Source organism: Diceros bicornis, chromosome 2 (genome assembly GCF_020826845.1).
Source record: "Diceros bicornis minor isolate mBicDic1 chromosome 2, mDicBic1.mat.cur, whole genome shotgun sequence".
In the NCBI taxonomy this organism is placed as follows: Eukaryota; Metazoa; Chordata; class Mammalia; order Perissodactyla; family Rhinocerotidae; genus Diceros; species Diceros bicornis.
The window spans coordinates 10,726,381-10,748,164 of record NC_080741.1 but is presented as its reverse complement, the minus strand read 5'-3'; the positions used below and the strand labels follow the sequence as shown (position 1 = coordinate 10,748,164).

Sequence of the window (21,784 nt, the reverse complement as noted above, 5' to 3'; positions counted from 1 at the left end):
AGAAGAGTTCTTGTCAGTTGACTAATACAAAGTCAACCATTTCATTCACACTTATATGTTGTAATTTGAAGATAGCAGTGGAAGGCCAGCTTCCACTGGGTTACCGAGGGCCTCAAGGGTGATGAATTCATTACGGGACTAAGCCTCAGCTGGACAGGAGGGTGACTTGATTTGGAATATGACTTGGGTGTTATTGGAGCCCCTTAAACTCAGAAGAGACCGATGATTAAACTGGATTTTCTACGTCCATAATTGGGTGTATTTAATGCTGGTGACTGATGTTTATACTTGCCATTTGGGAACCTTCTTCTCTTTACTAAGGAGGAAAAATCATCACCAGAAGCTTGCTTGGTAGCCATGAAGTCAGAGCAAAGGGAAGTATTAATATATAAGAGAGTTTTGGGGGTACTTAATTCAGGACAGCTCTTTTCAAAAGAAGGCACTCTTTTTAAAAGAAATGTTTGGTGAAGTCTAGTATGTGGGAGTTATATAGGGAGAGCTGTTCTGGGTGCATCAGGGGTGGGGCTTCCTCCTCCTAACTTGTGGTGGCCCCTGAAGGCCCTCAGAGAGCCACCACGTTTCTATCAGGGACAGGCTGGTGTGTCAGCCCTGTGCTGTGGCAGAACACACTTCCTTGTTGATGCCAGCCTTGTCACCTCTCCCGTCAACACTGATGGGGCTGCACACACCATCAGTGAGGTGGTCTCTGGGCTTCCCCCTCTGTGTACTCCACGCCAACCCTCCCTCTTGTGTTCTAGAGTCTGTTCTTAAACTGGGCACAATACAATTGATTAGGATTTATTTTCCTAAATTACAATTACAGTTCAGTTTTATTTCTTTGAAATTACACCCTGGTCCTCTTGATTGGAGTTTTGAATATTCCTGATCTCTTCAATCACGCATTTACAATCTTTTGGTTTATTTCCACAGATGGCTGAACTTATGCATTATGTATAGTTTTATGAGGGGTGTCTCAGAGGGCAAATTTATTCCTGAATGATCACTGGGCACTGTGGTCACGCCATGTTTGATCCACATGTGTGATGACCGTCTCGCCTTTGAGTGGGGCTGCCTAGTCTCCTCATGGGAAACATCCATTAGCATAGCAAGGGTGCCTGTGAGGGGGACAGAGAAAACATGTCTTCATCCTTCCCCCCAAATTCCTGAACCTGGAGGGGATTGTAAGCATTGAAACTGGGTCAGAACTGTCAAAAGCATATAAATATCTTCAAAATATGAACAACTCAAGCTGTGGTTCTCTTTGTTCTGCCACAGGGCAAGATCCCCATGTTTTTCCCCATCTAGAACAGAAAAATGATTTTGATAATGACACTTCAGTCCCAGCATCTCTGTCTTCAGTGTGACTGTGCTAACTCAGCTTTGCTTGGCTTAGTACTCATAAGTACTCTCCTTTGATCATTGCTATTTCAGCTGTGGTTGGTTGTGACTTCTTTCTTGTAATTGCGTTTAATTATCAATGATGTTGAAACAATACTTTTCTTCCCCCCTCACCCCCCCGCTGGCATCTTCTGGGGCTGTGCATATATTATAGCTTCTGGTCTCCCTCTCTGCTCCCTCTTCTCTCTCACCACTGCCAGCTCTGCCCTCACCTGGTTCAGAATTCCTGTGAAAGACGGAAGAGGACGAACAACCACACTGGCACACACCAATGACGCGCTTCCTGTCCCCCGCCCCGCACACTTTAGTCACGAACCATATGGTTCAAATTATTGTCCTGTCTCCCAGGGCATCAGTGTTTGTCCAGAGACCCTCAGGCCCAGCCCCCTCTCCACAGAGGGCTCTCTCATCTTATGCAGCTCTGCTACCTGCTTTCACCACTTGAACTTGACCCATTGATGCTGCCTTCCGGAAGATCAGCACAGTGAGGGAGATGCATCAATGGGTTAATTACATATGATGGAGGAAAGTTTACCCCTCAGAGCAGGAACTTTCTTGAGGTTAAAGAGAGGTTGAAGCCACCATAAGTGCTTGTGAAATGCTGATGCCTGGAGAGAAAGAGCTAATAATTCCCCTGTCGTTTCCAGGCCATGCGAGAAAGCCAAGTCTAGTGGGTGTTAGAGGGAGGAGCTGTCATTGTAACAAGTGTGATGGCTAGAGCTCAGCGTAATTGAGCTGCTAAATGGACTCGTGTGTATTTTTTTCTTTTTAACGTGGATGGGTCGCTGTTTTTATGGCTGTACTTGTTTCTTCTTTCTTGTAACTGGCTGGGCTTATTGGCACAGCTGGCTGTTGTGAACTGAAAATTATTAGGAGTAAGTTTTTTTCCTTCAAATGGAAAGCCTCCCCTCCTTCCCAGGTTGTCTGTCAAAAGCATTTAGTATAACCTGGCTTGTGGTAGATGAGTGACTGAACTGGGTTTGCTTGCAGCTTCTTGGCATGTGTTTCTCAAAACGTTAGCATATAAGAATACCCAGCGGGTATATGATACACCCATGGACCACCACTTCATTGGAAAAAGATGCAACACAATTTTTTAAAAAGTAAAATTGAAACTGCATTCAAACTGAAATGCAATGGTTTTATCCAAATGAGAGAGAGCCTATAGTTTGCCATCCTTCACTAACTTGTCCCTGTCTGTATACAAATCCGTATGATGTATCTGCTCAGTGGTGGAGAGTTCGAGCCACAGAGGAGTTTCCCTATTCAGTCTATTGATTACTGGTTTGTATTTCTCCTAAATTTGAAAATCCTAATTTATAATTTTGTTTTTGGTAATGGAAGGACATGTAGGGTGACTCTGCCAGCTCGTTCTGGATATCTGAATAGAACATGAACCCCAAATTCCAGAGCACTTTCTCATTATCATCTTAGTGCCCATCAGCCCCTATATCAGTTAGTGTGTCCTGCTGTGGAAATATGGATGTTTCAACAAGGAAGATGATGGTGAATGGATTTCTTATTTATTCTTTGGTTGTATTTGTAAATTTTCTTCATATTCTTTCATAACATTTGGACACGGCTTTTAAATATGCCCATTAATAAACCATATATTTCTCACTCTCAGGAGAGACGAAAATCATTTTGGAAAATAGCTACCTTTAGGGAAGGCGTTGTCTGCACCACAATTTGTTTCTTAAAAATCCTAATGTCTTATTTCCAACGTTAAAAATGTGGTATTTCAGCTCTGAAGTGATAAGTTCAGGCTGTTCAAGACACTGAACAGACAACTGTGATATGTAACTTGAGCAACACAGTTGAAATGATTAGTTATAGAAATGGTCTCTACTGGCTTCCAGAGTCACGAAGTAAAAAAAAAATTACATCTTATCACTCACTTAAAAAACTCCGTGAGCCCCTTTCTCCTTGACATTTAGAGCATTTCAATGAGTCAAAGCACAGAAGACTCACTGTCCATTCTTTACATGGCACCCTGAAAAACTACACTTGGTGGCCACAATTTGATTTGATATGCAACTTTTTAATGCTAAATCAAGACCATGGCTTAAATTGACATCTATATGCCAATGATTCTCATGTAAAGAAAGTTCCAGATCTAGTCTGCTGGTGCCAGAGGAGGATGGGAGGTGCAGCAGGGTGAGCCCCAGTGGCACCTCCCCAATGGGACCCCGTCTGGATCAGCAGACCCCCACGACTCACAGACACATGAGCTAAATAAATGCTTCCTGTGTGTGTTGCTGAGATTTTGTAGTTGTTTGTTCTGCAGCAATAGCTGACCAAAATACCTTATTCCTAGCATTACCTCTCTAGAGTCTATTTGCAACACAGCAGCTGGAGTGATCCTTTTAGAAGTCAGATTTTGCCAGTTATTTGTTGCTCCTGCAATTGGGTCTCATTTCACTAAGAGTAAAACCAAAGTCTTTATAAGAACCTACATGAACCACCTCCTCCCTCTACTCATTTCCTCTCTGACCTCATCCTCCATAACTCTCCTCCTTGTTCGCTCTGCTCTAGCCACACTTGTTTCCTTGCTTTCCTTGAACATTCCAGACAAGACTGGAACTTTCTCCCTGCAGATGTCACCATAGTTCTCTCCCTCACCTTTGTCAATTATTTGCTCAAATGCCCTCTTCTTATAGAGGCTTACTCTGGTCATCCTATTTAAAATCTCAGCCTCCACACTACTACTCACCTATATTCTCAACCTCCCTTAAGCTGCTCTGTTTTCCTCTCCTACATTGCTATCGCTTGGTAATATATACTATACATTCATTGTTAAAGTCTGTCTTCTTCTGCTAAAATAAGCTTTATGAGGGCAGAAGACTTTTTTTTTTTTTGTTCACTCCTGTATCCTAAGCACCTGGAAGAGTGCCTGACAAAATGTAGAGACTCATTAAATATTTGTTGAATAAATAAAGGTCAAAAGGCACGTTGGTGACCACCAAGGCCCACACACTGAATGACGCAGTGTGTGGATGGACGTTTTTATTTGTCCAGCAAAGCCTTCCCTGGCTACCCTAACCGTACTTTGTTGGCACGACCCTGTCACATCTTTTCTGGTCTACCACACGAGGCACAAAACAATCATTTTTAACATGGAAAGTCTTGTCTGTAGCCAGGGCTTTCAGTAACAAACATAACAAAAAGGTATAGGGCATTTTTACTTCATTTATTTATCTCGCATAAGCCAAGAGCTGACCTATACTCTCTTCACTGGTGGTTTCATCCAACTGGAAAGAGAAATACCGACTAGCAAAAACACATGACCACAAAGTCTTTTCTCCTTGAAAATCACTCCCTTAAGTTTACTCTTGTTTTTCCTCTAAGCATAATATTTATAATTAAACTGGTTTAACAGACTTTTTGGCAAAAGTATAGCTTGCCCCATTTTTGCTGTTAGGAATACAACTTTGAATGATGTTTTTGTGGCTTGTGACACTTCAACTTTGGGCCTAATTTGTCAATTTTGTACTAGAAAGTATTATTTTGTACCTGTTCTAGAAAAATTCAAGGGTCTTAATTCAGAAGGTAAGAGAAGGTTCTCTCTGTGCTCTGAAGATGAAGGTAAAGCTTATGCCCTCCTCTGACAAGTTTCAGAGCAGAGGATGTCCCGCAAGGGAGGGGTAACTGACAACTTTTGAGTTTCAGATACTTTTCGTTTGTGGCTGCTTCTGTGCAGTTTTCATCCTCATGGATTCAGCTGCCTGGCTGCCGGAATCATGGCCCGTGTTCTCCCTCGAGGCTTGTTTGCTCCCTATGTGTTTACCATTTTGAATTATAGTATTTACATTACTATTTCCATCTCTACTTTTATGCTCCAATGAATGACTTTTAGTCATTGATCCTGTTTCATGAGTTGGGATGACACAATACTAACAACCAAAATGCGTATTTGACAAATGTAAATATTGATGCCCGAATAAGGAGAGACTATATTAATCAAGTGCGCGCTGTGTCACGTTAACTAAAGATTAGCTAGCTGAAGAGTAGCTGAGCAACTGACCAATCCCAACCATATCAGACACAGACTAACTTTAAAAATAGAAAGATTTTTTGTGAAAATCACAGTCAATATTACGTTTCAAATGAGTGCCCTGGCTGTGAACCAAATGGTTCTGTCACTTTATTTCTGAAACTGCCGAACTGCCTGCAGACCCCTTGACAGATCGTTCAAGACCACCTGTTAACCAAGTCCCAAGGCTGAGAAACACTGCTCTGCCCCCAGCTACTCAAAGTGTGGTCCAGGGACCAGCAGATCAACAGCACCGGGGAGCTGGCTGTAAATGCAGAACCTCAGGTGCCACCCTAGACCTTCGGAACCTGACCCTGCATTTTAAAACGGTTCTGAGGGCGTTCAAATGCATGTTGAAGTTTAAGAAGTGCTGCTCTAAGCCATCTCTTTCTGACTAAGATGGAGATCAGGAGGGCGCACGTACTCTCTTAATAAAGAACGGCAGCATTGCAGCCTTTGAGGATGGCAACCCCACCAACTGATTTGGCAACTGAGGAGGAGCAGAATACGCCTCTCCAGAATGTGCCGCTTTGGCGTGTGGATTATTTTGAGCTGAAGACAATCAGGGCTCAGCTGACTCAGGAAGAGCTTTTTACCTCCCCCCTAACTTACTAAATGAATTTAGATGGGGGCCTGTCCCAGGAAGAGAGCTATCACCCGAGATCACTTTTATATCAGAAAGACTTATCTACGTGCCAGGGCGAACATTTGCTTACCAAACATTCGCTCTTCTCGTCTTCCTGTGACTCGTCTTCCTCCCCTTTGGAGGCCCGGACCTCCTCTCCCTTCTCCTTAGTTCAGGATGGTGTATAAGCCTCAATTACCTGACTGCCAGGAGGCTCCTATTTTTATGGGGCTCCTGTATGTATGAAATTTGTTTTTCTGCGGTTAATCTGTCTTGGGTCCATTTAATTATTAGACCAGCCAAAGAATAGAAGAGAAGGGAGAAGTTTTCTGCCCCAACACAATCCCTGATGGGATCAATAATCATCTCATTTCTAGCTGTGGGGTAAGGGAGGGGGCAAGGGTGGCTCTTGTTGAGATTTCACCAGGAAAAGGATGCACTTGCAGACCCACAGCCAAGGCTGGCTGAGCCGCGGCTGGGCCACATTCTGACGTGGTTCTCGTCTCTGGACCCAGCATTATGGAAGGGAGACAATCGGAGTGATTTGGCGGATGCTGTTGCTCGGTCACAGGGGCTTGGAGGGAGCAGTTATTTTCTCTTCCTTTGTTCAGGCAGCAGCTGTGGCTCCCTATAAATGACATCCCAAATGCGTTGTATGCCCAGGATTTAGAACTTGATGAGTCACAGGCTTTGTGAGTTGGTGCTTTTCTAGCCGGACAGTGGTCTCAGCAACGTGTGCACTCACTGCCTAGCGTTGAGAATTAGAACACGAATGGTAGCAGCATCCCCATCACCTCTCTGTTCCCTTGTAGCCAGTGTGCTCTCATTGCCCCAGCAACCTTGGTACCGTAGGTCAGGCCCTAGGCCCCCTCCTCCGTCACAGCTTGCTCCTAATTATTCTCTTTCCCTGGACTGTCCTCCCCACATTCCCAGCTTTTACAGCCCATCCCGACCACCACTTCCTCTGGGAGGCCTTTGATGATTTTCTGCAACTGGATGACATTTCTCCCTCCTAGCAAGTCCCTGTAATCTTGTGGTTCTCAACCTTGGCTGCACATTAGAATCATCTGAGAAGCTTTAAGAAATCCTGATGCTCAGGCTGTCGCCCAGATCAACTCAGTCAGAATCGCTGGGGCCGGGACCCAGGTGATGTAGTCTGTAAAGCTCTCCAGGTCAGTCCAGTGTTCAGCCAGGGTGAAGAACTAGAGCCGTACCCTTTTCCTCTTAGGGTTCCTCTTCAGCCCCACTCTGCTATGGGTTACACAAGAGACCACTGTTTTCACCATCTCCCTATGCCCAGATTGGAAGCCCCTAGAAGTCAAGGGCAGGGTTTCCTCATCCCCCGAGAGCATCCAGCATGTAGCTCAGTGAACTTGTATGTTGTTTCTCCTTCCAATCGTTCACTTTGCTGTGGGGCCCTTGGGTGACCACCGGCCCTGACCAGAGGGTGCGTGGTTGCTGCTGCTCTTGCTGCCGCCATCACCTCCCCTTCTGGATTCAAGGATTAGGGGCAGGGGAAGTCAGATATATATGCGCTGAGACTAGCACAGCCCCAAACTCTGGTACTCTAGGGCCATTATCATTAAGCAAAGGAATCTACTCTGCTAGAAAAAAGTGTGCTGAAACGTCTAGATGACTACAGACTTCTTTTGGTTTGTTCAGGAACTTTTCGTTTGAATTATCTATTGCTGCATAACAAATTACTGCAAAATTTAATGGCTTAAAACAACAGTAAACATTTACTATCTCACACAGTTTCTGTGGATCAGGAATCTGACAGTGGCTTCAGCGGTGATTCTGTCTCAGGGAATCTCATGAAGTTGTGGTCAGGACATCACCTGGGACTGTGGGCATCTGAAGGCCTGACTGGGGTGGAAGGTTCACTTCCAAGGTGGCTCACTCACATTGCTAACAAGTTGGTGCTGGCTGTTGGCAGGAGGTCTCAATTCTTTGCCACACGACCTCCACACAACCACTTCAGTGTCTTTACAACATGGTCACTGATTTCCCCCCAGAGCAGGGATCCAAGAGAGCAAGGCAGAAGTTGAAATGTCTTTTATAATTGTGTCCTGTTATCTCCACAATACCGTATTGGCTACACAGGTCAAGGCGGGAGGGGACAACACAAAGGACTTGGTTTTTCTTCACTGCAGGAGACGTCATTTAAACGCTTCTGCTTGATCCTCCACAGGATGGGCATGTGGTGTGGGCCGGCCAACCCACTAACTGTGCCCCTTGGGTGAATATTATTGGTGCAAAAGCGGGCATGTGACACGAGCTGGGCCAACTACCGTCCTTCCTAGGATTTTGCTAGAGCAATTGAGAGAAAGATGTCCTCTTGGTTTTGGGATTACTGGCTGTATGAACAATGAAAGCCCAGAGCTGCTTTGCCACTGTTGGGCCTGTTGAGAATGAGGCCAAAACGGAGCAGAGCAGAGAGGGCAGAGAGAGAGTGAATGAGTGAGAGAGAGAAGGGAAGCATCTTGATGGCCTGGTTTGTGCCCTTATATGCAGCTTCACCAAAGCTAACTTCCACTCCTGGACTTCTAAGTTATGCACAGGTTGATGTACATAAAGCAACGCTTGAAATGTGACATTCCCAGGGTTGGTATGAGGATGAAATGAGATATTATATATGGAAAAGTGAGGCCCATATCAAAGGGTCAACTAATATTTGTTTGCTTTTCCTCCTTTTGTCAATTTCCTTTTTCCTTGTAGACATAGTGCCAGATATAGCCGAGGTCTACCTAGCCAGGATTTAATTCAGTTTTGTTCTGTTAAGTCAGCATATCCTGAATGCTTGCCATCTGCAAGATGATGAGCGGACAGTGGGGTTCCAAGGAGGGTGACGTGATGATTTTGCTCAGCTGACGGCTGCCTGTAGACCCAGCATGGGATGGGTGAGTTTCACAGTGTGACTGCCTTGCTTTAGGCCACATTGTGAAGTAGTGGGCATTTGAATATGATCTCTTGCATGAGTTCCTTGCGGAGGTGCTCCCTTCCCACCGACCAGTTCCCCGGCGGGGAGGGGAGCATGGAGCAGGATGCTGATACGCGGAGAAACTGAGCCTGATAGTGCTGCAGTCCAGATGGTCCAGTCCCCTCCTTTACCTACAGGCTGGCTTGTTGGGGCTCCCCTATTCTCCCTGCTCATTGCTAAAAGTAATCAATCTGTGTGATGAGGGGACGAGATGGGCTAAGATGTCTCTGAATTAGTGTGCTTTCTGGATGCCATCATTGCTCATTTGTCCCATATTTATTATCCATTAATGATGCTGACATTGCCAATTCCTAACCTTGATTATCGGCAGTACACTGTAAGGGTTTAACAAATGTTTGTCAAATGGAATGAATGACAGGTTGATGGACAATCTTTGGGATGCATATGGAACCTTCCATTGGTAAGCTTCTTACTCCTCGCAACCTTCCCCACACCTAGTCTAACAGCTGCCCTACTCTGAATAAAGAACGCACCTGAATGCTTCTTTGCTAATCTCACAAATACTTCAAGATTTTGCTTCAGGGCCATCCGATGAACATCAGTTACCCTTGAACCTGGCTATAGACGGAGAAGGGGTAGGAGACTGGATCAACACTATTAGTAAATCAGAATGTAGCACGGAATGTGTCTTTTAGAAACAAATCTCTGCAGGAGTCCTTTCAAAAACATTTGAATTTATCAAATAATCTACCTATTTCATTAATTTTGTGTGAACATGCATCTTACAGCCTTTGTCTTTCTTTCCCAATCTAGGGGCGGGAGAGAGAGGGAGAGAGATCAGGTGAGGGAAGAGAAAGCTCAGCTCAGGGCAGGCCATCAGACTGGGCAGTCTGGAACTCTCTGGTATGAGCTGAAATTGCAGTTCGTGGGCAGAATTTCTCCTTCCCAGACACCTCAGTTCTGCTCTTAAAGCCTTTCAACTGATTGACGCAGGCCCACCCAGATTATCTAGTATAATCTCCTTTCTTTAAAATCAACTAGTTGTGAATGTTGATCACATCTACAAAAGATACATTCACAGCCACACCCAGACTAGTGTTTGATTGAATGACTGGGGATTATATCCTAGACACGTTGACAAGTACAGCTGACCATCACGGCTGAGGAGAGGTAGGGCAGGAGTATAAAGCACAGTAACACAGAGGCACAGTAACAACAGAAATCAGTCTTTCTCTGTAGCTAATTCCTTGCCCCCACGGGAATGCCAGATCTTCTCAAATTCTCAGTGAGGGATTCTCCAGGGCTTGCTTCCCAGGTGCATACTCTGTCACTGAATTCAGTGCTTATCCGTTCTCTGTCCTAGTCCCTCTCTCTTCTTATTGTCAGGAGTTCTCCCCAGGGTTTGGATGAGAATCATCTATGGTGCCTTTGGAAGAAAAATATGCTTGTCCTCGCAGAGATTCAGGCACGGTCCTTTGGTGGAAGGGCACATGAGAGTCCCTTTGAGGGAGTTAGAGATAGGTGAGGAGGGTCCTGCGGCAGTTGAAAACTCTGCAGAGAAGCTGCGATGCGTATCTCACCCCTCCCAACACACATCTCCAGCCTAGACCTTTTCCCGAAACTTCAGATCCATTTAAACAACACCTAGACATCTCCCTGCGGCTCTCCAGTGGAACCTCAGGCTCAACATGTCCAGAGCTGAATTTGTTGGCATTTCCTCAAACCTGCTCCTCTTGGCAATACCCTCAGTGAATGGAACCATCCACCTATTGTCATCTAAGCCTTACACTTGGGGTCATTCTGGGCTCCTCCAGCCTCCTCACCTTCCATATCCAATCAGTTGCCAACTTTGTAGATTCCAGCTCTGAAACTTACCTAGAACCTGTGCTCCTCTCCATCCTCCCTGATTCTGCCTTAGTTAAGTCTCTCATCATCTCTCTCCTGGGCTAGTGCACCGCCTCCGGTCTTTCTTGCACTGCATCTCGCCACAATCCTGGTAATTTTCTTCCCTGTTTAAAACATGTCAATAGCTTCCCATTCTCACAGGATCATAGCGCAGACTCTTTAGTCTGATCAACACCTCCAGCATTATCTCTCATTCTTCCATTTTTCCCTCCTGAAACACATAACCTATACAATAGCCATGTGGAATAACTCATAGTTCATCTAAAGCGCCAGGTTCCTTCACACCACTTGGTCTCTGCCCATGCTGTTGCCTCCCATTGGCTTTTCTTGTATTCTAGGGATTCACCTTTCCTCCTGCCCCCCAGGCCAGCACCAATCGTGTCTGCTTGGTCCAACCCTCTCATCTGTTAAGACCACATTCAAATGTAACTTCTCCCTAGAAGCCTTTCCTGACCATGCCTTCTTCACCCTCCCCCATCTAGAAGCCAGAGCCACTCTCAGAATCCACCACACAGGAATGTGGTATCACTGTAAAAATTAAAGATAATGTGGATAAACCAAAAGGCTCTTTTGATCCAGCCCTCCTAATCCCACTCCCCTTTTGGCGATCTGTCTGCTGTGGATCATTCCAGACTGTTTTTTCATTAACAATTTATCTTGGAAATATTTCCACGTTAGTGCATGCATATAGACCCATCTCTACACAGAGTATAATTGCTACAGAAAATTCCCTGGCATGGGTGTGTTTAGTTTAGTTAACTCTTCTGCTATTGGTGGATATTTTTCCCTTAATATTTTTCCATAACAGTGCCAGAGTGAACATCATTTTGTATGCCTCCTTATGCATAAGTGCCAAGTATTTCTTTTCTACAGAGATGCCTAAAAGTAAAAGTTTGGATAGAAGGTATACCTATTTGATTCCACATATTCTTGACCTATTTTTGCGTTCAGTAGGTTTTTTATTCTTTTTCATGCATTGGTCAGAGTTCTTTGTATATTTTGAAGAATAATCCTTAGTCTGATACACATATACATACATACAAAAAAAGTATATATACATTTTTTCCTCCTAGTTTGTTTTAAAATTTCCTTATTGTGCTTTTTGTCATAAGAAATTTCATATTTTTATGTAGTCAAATTGATCATTTTTGTTTTTGGTTTGTGTCTCTCTGGAAGACTGTCCATATGCCAAGGTTATTTACGTATTCTGTTTTACTTTTTTGTTATCCTATAGTTTTGTTTTTTACATTTAGCTGTTTAAATTACTTGGAATTTAGTTTTATGTATGTTAGAGGGTATTACTTAATTTTCTTTTTCCAAATTGAAAGTCACTTGGTCCGCACTATTTATTGAATAACAGTCCATTCATCCCTACCCCCAAATTGGAATGCCATTTTTTATGAACTACATTTCTAAATATATTCATGAGTCTGTTTCTGTACTTTGTAGTAGATTTTCTTGATCTCTTTGCTTATTTCTGGGTCAGTACCACACAGTTTTAGTTACTATAGCTTTATCATATGTTTTGGTATCTTATAAGGAATCAATATTTTTTAGTTGTCTGTCTTCTCCTACTAGATATTTGATAGATAGGACTGAGTCCTACTTGTCTTTGAATTTTAAAGACCTTTTACATAGTTTGCATCCATGTGTGCGCAAATGATGCCAATAAATAAATCCAGAGGCGACTGATGCTTCACTTTGTATTCTCAAGGTCTCAAAGACCATGGTGAAAAATAACTTTCCCAGTTTATACTCCACTTCCTATTATACTCAATACTTCAATGAGTTATTTCATAGGAATTTTATTATTATTTAATTTGTTTTTGAATAAATAATGCATCTACAGTGTACAAAACCCAAAAGGTACAAAAGTGAAAAGTTAAGTCTTCCCTTCAGCTCTTAAGAGGCAATCATACCACCAATTTCTTCTTTAACCTTCCAGAATGGCAGCACAGCATCCATTCTGTTCTGTATCTTGCTTTTTTTTCTGACAATATATCTTGGAGTTCATGCCATATCAGTACATATGATGCTGTTTCATGAGATGGCTGCACCGTGTTTTATTTAACCAGGATGTCAATTTAGTTGTTTTAATAAATACTGTTTATATGTATAACATTCTCAAATATCTAGAATAAAAGTTCTGCACATGAAATTGGTAGGTCAAAGTGTATTTGAATTTTCAGCTTGGATTTATATCGTTAAATTGCCCTCCAAGAAGTTTTAGAAACTTCGTGAATGAAGACCCTGATGGCACTTGCCACCAGGCTTCAGACTTGCTCAGACATGCACCGAGTACCAGGGGGAGCACTGCAGAGGCTCTAGCTGGGACCCTGACAGTGAGCGGAACTGTGCGTGCGTGCACGTGCATGAATGTGTGTGCTGCACACACGGTAAGAAGCTCAAGGAAGAATCATAAGTCAATTAATTAATTAGAGTCCTATTTAAAACTCTAATAATGAGTGGAAGTGTTAGTGCTTTGAATAAAGCTCTTTTGCCTTTATTATTCATTAGAAACTGGCAGTAAATAATAGGTTGAATTTCACAGTGCCGATGCTGCTAATCAAAGCACAGAGCATTTCTAAAGATCATAAATTATTATCGTTCACAACAGGAGCATAAAGGGAATTTGGTTTTATGAATTGCTAACTGAGACACTAGCCTTTGTGGGGGTCTTGGGCTGATTCAGAGGGAAGGAGGCTGGTACTCACACATCAGGACTGGGACACTGTCACACAGGTTGGGTAGGGCACAATTTCCTCAGACTCACAATATTGTAGCTCCCTGGAGTCAGCCGGGATAAGTGGCTCAGCCCAGACTAAACAGCCTCCCATTCTCCTTGTTGGTAGTGGTCCATGACGTTCAGCTGGAAAGAGACTTTTTTTCTAAGCAGGAAGAGGGCTTTGCAGGAAGAGGGGACAGGAGGCTGTTTTCTGCCCTCTTTGCAAGCTGGTGCTGGGTTTAGATTGTGAGCCTGCCCCCCACCCCATTTCTGTCTGGTATGTCATATTTCTCTCCCTTTGCTCCACTCCTGCCCCCACTAATGTTTGTCATTTTTGGGGGAATCTTCTCCTTCCCTGGTGTCTTTCTCCACACAAAGGGACAGAAACAAACACCAGTTCTCATCTCTTGCTTTCACGTGAGAGGGGCAGAAATAAGACGAATCTTTATCTTCTGCATTTCTTTCCTTTCCTTTCTCCTCTAGTATCTCCTCCTCCTGTTTTTGAAGCTTGACGTTGCTTTCCCTCCTCTGAGAGGCACAGCCTCCCAGCCCAATGCTGCTCTCTTCATTCCTCAACGACTTGGTGTGCTGGCCCCTATGGCTGTTCCTGGGCTCCAGAATCCTTGCATCTCCATTAAATAACCTTTCTGTGCCTGCTTCACCTGGCACTTCGAGTACAAGGGCTTAGAACTGCCAATTAGCACAGGCAGAGAAAATGCCTTAAATAAAGCATTGGCCGATGCAATCATACTTTATAACAAAATTTTATTAGGATTAAGTCAAATTAGAAAACTTCATGCTTCACCATTTGTCCTGTTTCTCTGGAATGATCAGATGATACTTAGCTGAGTATAAAGCAAATCGTGCCCCTAGATTCTACTGTTCTGAAAGCAAGATCATCAGTGTGCATAGCAGTGAGCCTGACACCACGACAGCTAAGGACTAAGGCCTAACACTGGTCAGCAAAGCATAGGTGACTTCCAAGCTTTGAGCCCAAGGAAGATGTCTTCCCTACCTCCCTCAGAAGCAGACTCATCATAGCCTGGGCGCAAGCCTGGAGCCTGCTTTTTGGAGTCTAACGTTAACATCTGTATTTCAAGAGAAGCTAGGCTTGAGGTATCATTATGGCTTAAAAGGCACAGGTCATGCAGCTGAATTAAAAGCTATTGTGTTGGTCTCTCCACCACAGGCCATGAGCCACACCTTGTAAGGGGAGTCCTGATGCTCTGTCCTCCATGTGGTCTATGCTTCGTCAGCTCTGCTCCCCTCCCTCCTGCTCCTGCTAATCAGCTGCGAGTGTTGGAATTGGAGGACAAGTCTGGGCTCCTGCACCGTCTCCTGCCACGTGGAGAGCAACGTATGCTGCGGAATCGCATTACCCAGCACCCAGGGAGACCCACTGCGGAGCCAAGAAGTGACTCAAATGGAAGCAAGGAGAGGAAGGCTCATTCTTCTGGTAGAACACGGCGTGGGGAAAAGAAACCAGCTTTCCCTGGAAGGGTCCAAAGCAGGGTGGAGAGCAGGACTGATTTCGTGCAGGGTATACCCGGCTGTAACCAACCCCTTCATTCAATAGGACAAGCAGCTTGCAAAGGACGCCGGCGAGAACAGTGGGTCCCCAGGCAGCATGGGTTCTGTGAGGCCATCAACAGTGGTGTCGAGCACTTCCCTGGACTCTGCAGATGGCCCTGGGGTCGTTCAGAGCAAGTGGGAGTCTAGGTCCTAAAAATGTAAAACTTATCACTTACTAAATAAAGGCAATTCTCTTCAGCTTAGAAGCCAGAAGTTTACGCTCAGAAACTCTTTTTCTTATTTCTAAACTCTCCCTAATGAAGGGAATAAAATCCAGAATCGAAGTGAAGGGCCTGGAGAGCTGCATACAGAGAAGAAACACCCTGCAGACACGAGCCCATCAGTCTCATCCTCACTGACACCTCCTGACTCCTCCCACTCTATGCTCCCCTCCCCCCAATCATTAATAAAAATGGCTGCTGTCAAAAACTTAAATTCACTTGCATAATATCGAGGGATGATAATAAATTCTCATTTCTTCAGGCACCAGAGGATACATGTGACAGTGTTTTGATTCTCTCCGATTTCTGCTTTTAATACATTTTCCAGCCTCTTCTCGACACCCCTCATCAGCTCGGCCTGTATTCCTCGGTGAGCCTTGCATTACTTGTGATTATATCTGCACTGCTCAAGCCCATTAATTCAGCTGGGATTGACCCCGAGTTTGCTCAAGCTTGAGTTCATAGCCTCCCAAGCCGAGGTCCCCCTCATAGATGTTTTCCTTGCTTGGAGTCTGAGGTGACGCTCTCTGGTCCAGACCCAGCCTTGCAGGAGGACTGCAGGGAGAGGCGGCTTGCTCCTGGTAATTCATGGCCAGTTCGTCTTGATTTACAATGCATTCCACATCATCCTCTTTTAGCTGTTCCTGGATTTTGGAAAGAGAGAGAGGTCACTTCATGACGAAGGCAGGAAACAATAGCAGTCCTACTGTGTAAGAAAATAGGGTGTTTGTTTTCCTTTTTTTAACTGCCCTGTGTTGCCCTGGCTGAAGTTTCTGCTACAGCAGATATCACATTTTCCACCTCCGTGGGCGTGGTGAAGCATTTCCCTGGACTTGACACCATAACATAGCCAGAAGGGGTCTCTAGGCCTAAGGTAAGAGTCGATAGGGAGCACGTGCTAATTGAGTGCCTCCTTGGGTTAAGGGAGTTACAACGAAATGCTGTGGATTTCGAGAATTGGTACCCAAGCGGGTTGAGAGGAGTCAGGAGGTAGCAGAATCCCGTGGCCTCAGACTATGGAATGATTCTCAGTGTTGGTTTTGTAACACTCCTGCCTATCACAAAATTCTCAAAACACAGTTTCTGTTATATTTTGTTTTGAAAGTGTGTCCTCAAAGCATGTTTCTTGGGATGAGTGTCCCAAGGCTAAAAATGGTTGGAAGTCCCTATAGTGGATAATGGCAGAAACTATAGATTTGGCTAATATAGTTTTCCTCAGACAGAGCTTCTCTTGAAAGAAAGAATTAAGGTTTCAACTCCCCTTCCACTGGCTTTGGGAAGCCCATACAAAATTACCTGTAGAATGAGCCCTGGCCAGGTGATGGCAGGTCAGTGGTTTCTAATCTCAGCCTGTTCCAGAATCACTTGGAGGGCTCCTTAAAGCACAGATGCTGTCCCCAAGCTCCGAGTTCTCAGGTGGGGCCTGATAATTTGCATTTCTGACAAGCTCCCCAGTGATGCTGAGGCTGCTGGTCTGGGGATCAAGCTTTGAGAACCACCGCCTTCGGCTGTTGTGCCCTGCGTGTATCTGAGATGCGGTTTTCTCTGTTTATACAAGTGGGTGGCCAGCTGGACAACCTCCAAGGGCGCCTCAAACTCCGAGATTCTGCTCTTCTCCAATCCCTGACACTCTGATTTGCTGCTAATGAATCTAATTGCTCCTCAGCCTTTTTTATTCCACTCCCTTGAGATATACAGCACAGGCCTAATATTCAAAACCTCCGAACCCAGCACTCTGTGAGGACGTATTGCTTCTTTTACATTTCTTACATTTATTTTATGGTTAAACATATTGGTAACAATAAAAAATTGCATTTTTAAAAGAAGAATGTGCCCACATCAGCAACAACTGGAAAGAGAAGAGAAATGCTTCTTGGTGCAGTGAATTTTAAAAAGGCTTCCTCCCCCAGTGGAGGGTAACAGCCCCCAGGTTCCCTGGCCCATCAACGCTCACAAGCCTGTTCCTCCAGGACGCGTACTCACCCCATAGGCCTGCGGGCTAGTGAGCAACCTGGAGAGTGGGCCACACCATCCAGGCAACGTGGCAGTCAGTGGGGGACCCGAGTGGGTCAAAATCGGTTTCAGATATCTGGGAGGCCTGTTAAGGAATACTTGCCAAAAGGGAGTTAGGATTTAGTTTCTCACACAGCACAAACCTTTGCAGGCAGCGAAAGAAACAGTTACGTTCACCTTTAAATTCCCTACTCCTTCATTTAGGAAGCAATTTGGCCTGCAAAAATAGCTGTTTATAATCCTTGCTCCACACACGTTTCCAGCCCTCGTGGTGGCCTTTAATCACGAAGAAACAGCGAATGGACCCGCCAACATCAGAGTGAGAAGTCAGTGTGCCTCCTCCCCTCCCCTCCCCCACTCGGTGTCTCATCTGCTTAAAGGATGCATTCTTAAGAGTTATCTTAAACAATAGCATAAAAGGTTGTATTTTCTTAAACCTGCACACACAGCTTAAACCACTGGTAATTTTCACAGAGAAGCAAGAAGTATTTCATGAAATGTTGTCATTTTAGGGCAGGGTAGTGAACACAGATTGTCTTCCAAAATACTTTATTTTCACTATTCAACACGGTCACTTTATACTTCATACATCAATGCATCTCTGCACAAAATTATGTAAATAAGCAGTGCCTCGTATATTCTATAGTCTAGCACCTGTCTTTCTCATGTCTTCATCCCAAAGCATTCTAACAAGTGAAAAGAAAAACCTGTTCATCTAAAGCCATTCTGTTTCCCTCCAGTCTATCAATAATGAAATCCCCAGAGGCTGCCTCAGGTTGCCTTATTATTTTTTTTTTACTCAAAGAAAAGTAGTGGAATTATTTCACCATTCCATCAGAAACAACTTTTAAGCTTTATTTTATTTCCTGTGCTGGAGAATATTTCACCTCATCAACTTTCTGAAAAGCTGTAATAAATAGGGAAAGGGAAAATACGGAAAGCAGTTAACATTAGTTGGCTTGTGAAGACCCGCAGTCACCCCCAGCACTCAGGACACAGGAAGATCATGGAGATGGCCCCATTGGACTACACCACTCTGTCATTCCCGTGATGCCCTGAGTGTGTGGGGACAAAGGGAGGAGGCAGCCCACAGGGGACCAGGAATCTGGTTGCCTCTGCCTTTAACTCATTTGCCACCAAAGTAGTGACAAAGTGGGAGATGCTCGTGGACATGGCCTAGTTATGATGTGAGCAGAGTGACAGAAAAGGTGCTTCAGAGGGTCTGTCATTCCAACTGCAAACGGAAAACTTGACGACTCCTTTCAGATGAGCAGTTGTTGTGCTCAGTTAAGGACCAGGGAAGATATTAAAGCTCAGATCCTGGCATTCTCTGTAACATCTTGTAAGCTTATCTATAACTCTGGAAAGCCCTCAATGATCTTCCATTAATTTTCATTATGGAGTGTTATTTCCTTCATTTTATGGATGAAGAAATTGAGGCCTAGAGATACAACGATTTTAAATAATCCAAAGGCTCCCTTTGCTATAGGAATCCACCACCATTATTTCCACCAGAAGATAATTGATCAGGGCAGAATCAGGCATGTGACGAGTTGGGTTCTCCAGAGAGAAAAGCTCGCAGACCTCGTGCCTGCTGGCGAGCTGCAGACCCTCTCAGGCGTGGCATGTGAGGACACGCGGTCTCCTGAGGTTTTATGGTGGGCATAGGTCAGTGAAAAATGCTTTTTTAGGGAGGTGAGGAGCACAAGATACACGTTCAACTAGAGTGTGAATCAAAGAAAATCCAGCCAATTTTATTTTCAGATGGAAAAGTGATAGCAAGTAAGCAACATTTTTAGAGATGTCATGTAAAAAAATGAAGAGGTTTGTCAAGGCCCTAAGAGTTTAAGAGGGGCTGGACAACTTCCAGCGTTTGAGGTTCTCAGTATACTGAAAAATCAAAATGCCAAAATAATGTTTCAAAAGTGAAACACAGGGGCCGGCATGGTGGCGCAAGCGGTTAAGTGCGCGTGCTCCACTGTGGCGGCCGGGGGTTTGCCGGTTCGTACCCCAGGCACTCGCCGACGCACCGCTTGGAAAGCCATGCTGTAGCAGCGTCCCAAATAAAGTGGAGGAAGATGGGCACGGATGTTAGCCCAGGGCCAGTCTTCCTCAGCAAAAAAACAAGAGGATTGGCAGATGTTAACACAGGGCTGATCTTCCTCACACACACAAAAAAAGTAAAACACAAATTTAGAACTGTGTAATGAACATTTTATTTTAATCCTGATGACATCTCTCTTTAACTCTATGTACAACATTATTAGAGCTGATGCTTAAAGACTAAATTTGTAGCATTCTGTGAAGGTGAGGCCTGCACCAAATGGGGTTCCATTTGGCCCCCTCTGGACCGGCTCTGGGATTTCTGACTCAGAAGACCTGGGCAGAACTGCCAGCTCTGCCACTTTACTGACTACATGACCTGCGGTCGAGTATTTACCCCATGAGACTCAAATATTGTTGTGAATATTAACCAAAATAATATCTGTAGAAGTAAGTGGTTTTAAACTCTTGAATGCTATTTATTTTATTTTAAAAATTTATTTTCTGAGTAATACTTTCTGGAGAATCTGGTTTTCAATCATTATTCAGATAGTGGTGGGAGATGATTCTGAGGGTACAGATGAGAAAACGGCTCTCCAGGCGTTTGGTGTAGTGTTAGGATTCACAGGCTAGTTAGTGGGCAGAAAATTTAACCAAAAATAGCTATTTGGGTTAAAAATTATTGTACCAGGAGCTAGGGTGAGGTAGTGGGTAAGAGGTGGGAAGAATTTGTTGGCGTAAGACTGTTCTAGGAAGCGCATGGCTCCGTTTTGGCTGTTCCGGTATCTCAGCAGCTGTGAGATGAAGAGATGAGGCACGCCCTGTGCAGCTGTGAACGGAACATGCAAAGCACCATCCGTACCCACAGCAGAGCGGGGTCTATGTTCTTCAACATCATGATTTGTCTAGTGCTTGCCACATGTTACGTGCTCAGTGAACATTTGTTGAGTTTATGGTATAGAAAAATATTCGGGGTGGTACGAGCGATGGAAGTAGATTCTGAGTATCTGTGTCAAGAGAGAATGAAGGGGGCAGATTACAGCCAATGAATGATGTTTTCCTGAGGATAAAAGGCTAAGAAAGGTTAAGGCGAAGATGGACCTTTGAGGCTGAGTTATTTGACAAATGGGACCATGAGAAGAGTGGTAATGACATAAAATAAAGTGGTTAAAAAATAACCTTTGTGTTTCACTCACTCACTCGTTCATTCGTTCTTCATGTACTCACATGTTTTTGTTTTTGTTTTATGTGCCAAACTAGTGAGGCACTCACACAAGGAAATTAGCAATGACATTATAGAATGGAGAGCTCCCTTGTCTCCAGATTGTGGTCTCCTTGAGAGCAGGGCTGTCCCCTTCACCTAGATACAGTGCGTGGCACATTTTAGATGTTCAAGAAATAGTTGTAGAATTAATGAAGACAACAGGCTCTGGGAGGGTAAAGGAATTGCTCAATGGAACCCAGCCAGTTAGTTAATGGCAGAGGTGGGCCTGGGACCAGGGACATTTCTACCACACTGGGTGTCTTCCTTCTGTTGTAGAGACACTGAGTAACAGGATTCTTCTGACTGGATAACTGATTTGGAATCAGGAAATCAGTGACTTTCCAAGTTCTTCAGTGCTGAGCAATTTCTGGAAAGTGGCTGGATCTCCAGGGTTACCTGAATTATTAAAAAGTAAGAAAACTCTTTTGACCTACAAAAAAACCCCAACTGCTGATTTTGCAAAATGTGTTATTTTTCTCATCGGGTTCTAGTATATGTTTGGGGAGGAAGATTCCCCACTGGATATTTTTGGTATGGCTAGTTTTGCTTCTCTAATAAACTAGAAACATCAAGATGAAATGTTAAGCTCTGAGGGAAAAAAAACAATGACTTTTCTCATCTTTAAAGGGCATAAGTTTGGAAATAGCAGTGTGGTTCAGAAGATGTAAGGAAAAGCTGGAACTCTACCCAGAATTTAACACGCGTGAAATAAGAAAGACAATTAGCAGATGCATTTTCTCCTTTGGCCTGAGCTATCAGCAGGTCCAGAGCTAAATTTAGTGCTTAATTGAACTAACATCCAAAATACCTAGTAACATTGATTTCTTTCTCTCTCTTTTGTTTGTTAGTTTTTGTTTTGATTATTTTAAATCTTCATATTTTGTCCAAAACCATCGAGCACCCAGCTTACTCATGCCTATGCCTCGGACAACGTGGTCCTACATAGATTGGTGAGATGCAAAAACCCGAAGCAAAGATCCAGCTCCACAAACGAACACCTGCCTCTTTGAGGGGACAAGGCCCCATTGCCCCCTATCATGGACT

General features: G+C 44.1%; 1 protein-coding gene across 1 annotated transcript in view; it reads right to left on the bottom strand.

Moving 5' to 3' along the window:
* Nucleotides 1-12,751: 12,751 nt before the first annotated feature.
* SLC9A9 (solute carrier family 9 member A9) overlaps nt 12,752-21,784 on the bottom strand; it is a 527,923-nt gene continuing 518,890 nt past the window's right edge. Inside the window, exons 15-16 of the mRNA XM_058551402.1 lie at nt 17,404-17,509; nt 12,752-16,064 (exon numbers count right to left, since the gene is read on the bottom strand). Coding sequence (XP_058407385.1) covers nt 15,837-16,064; nt 17,404-17,509 — 334 coding nt within the window. The 3' untranslated portion in view covers nt 12,752-15,836. The remainder of the gene's footprint in view (nt 16,065-17,403; nt 17,510-21,784) is intronic.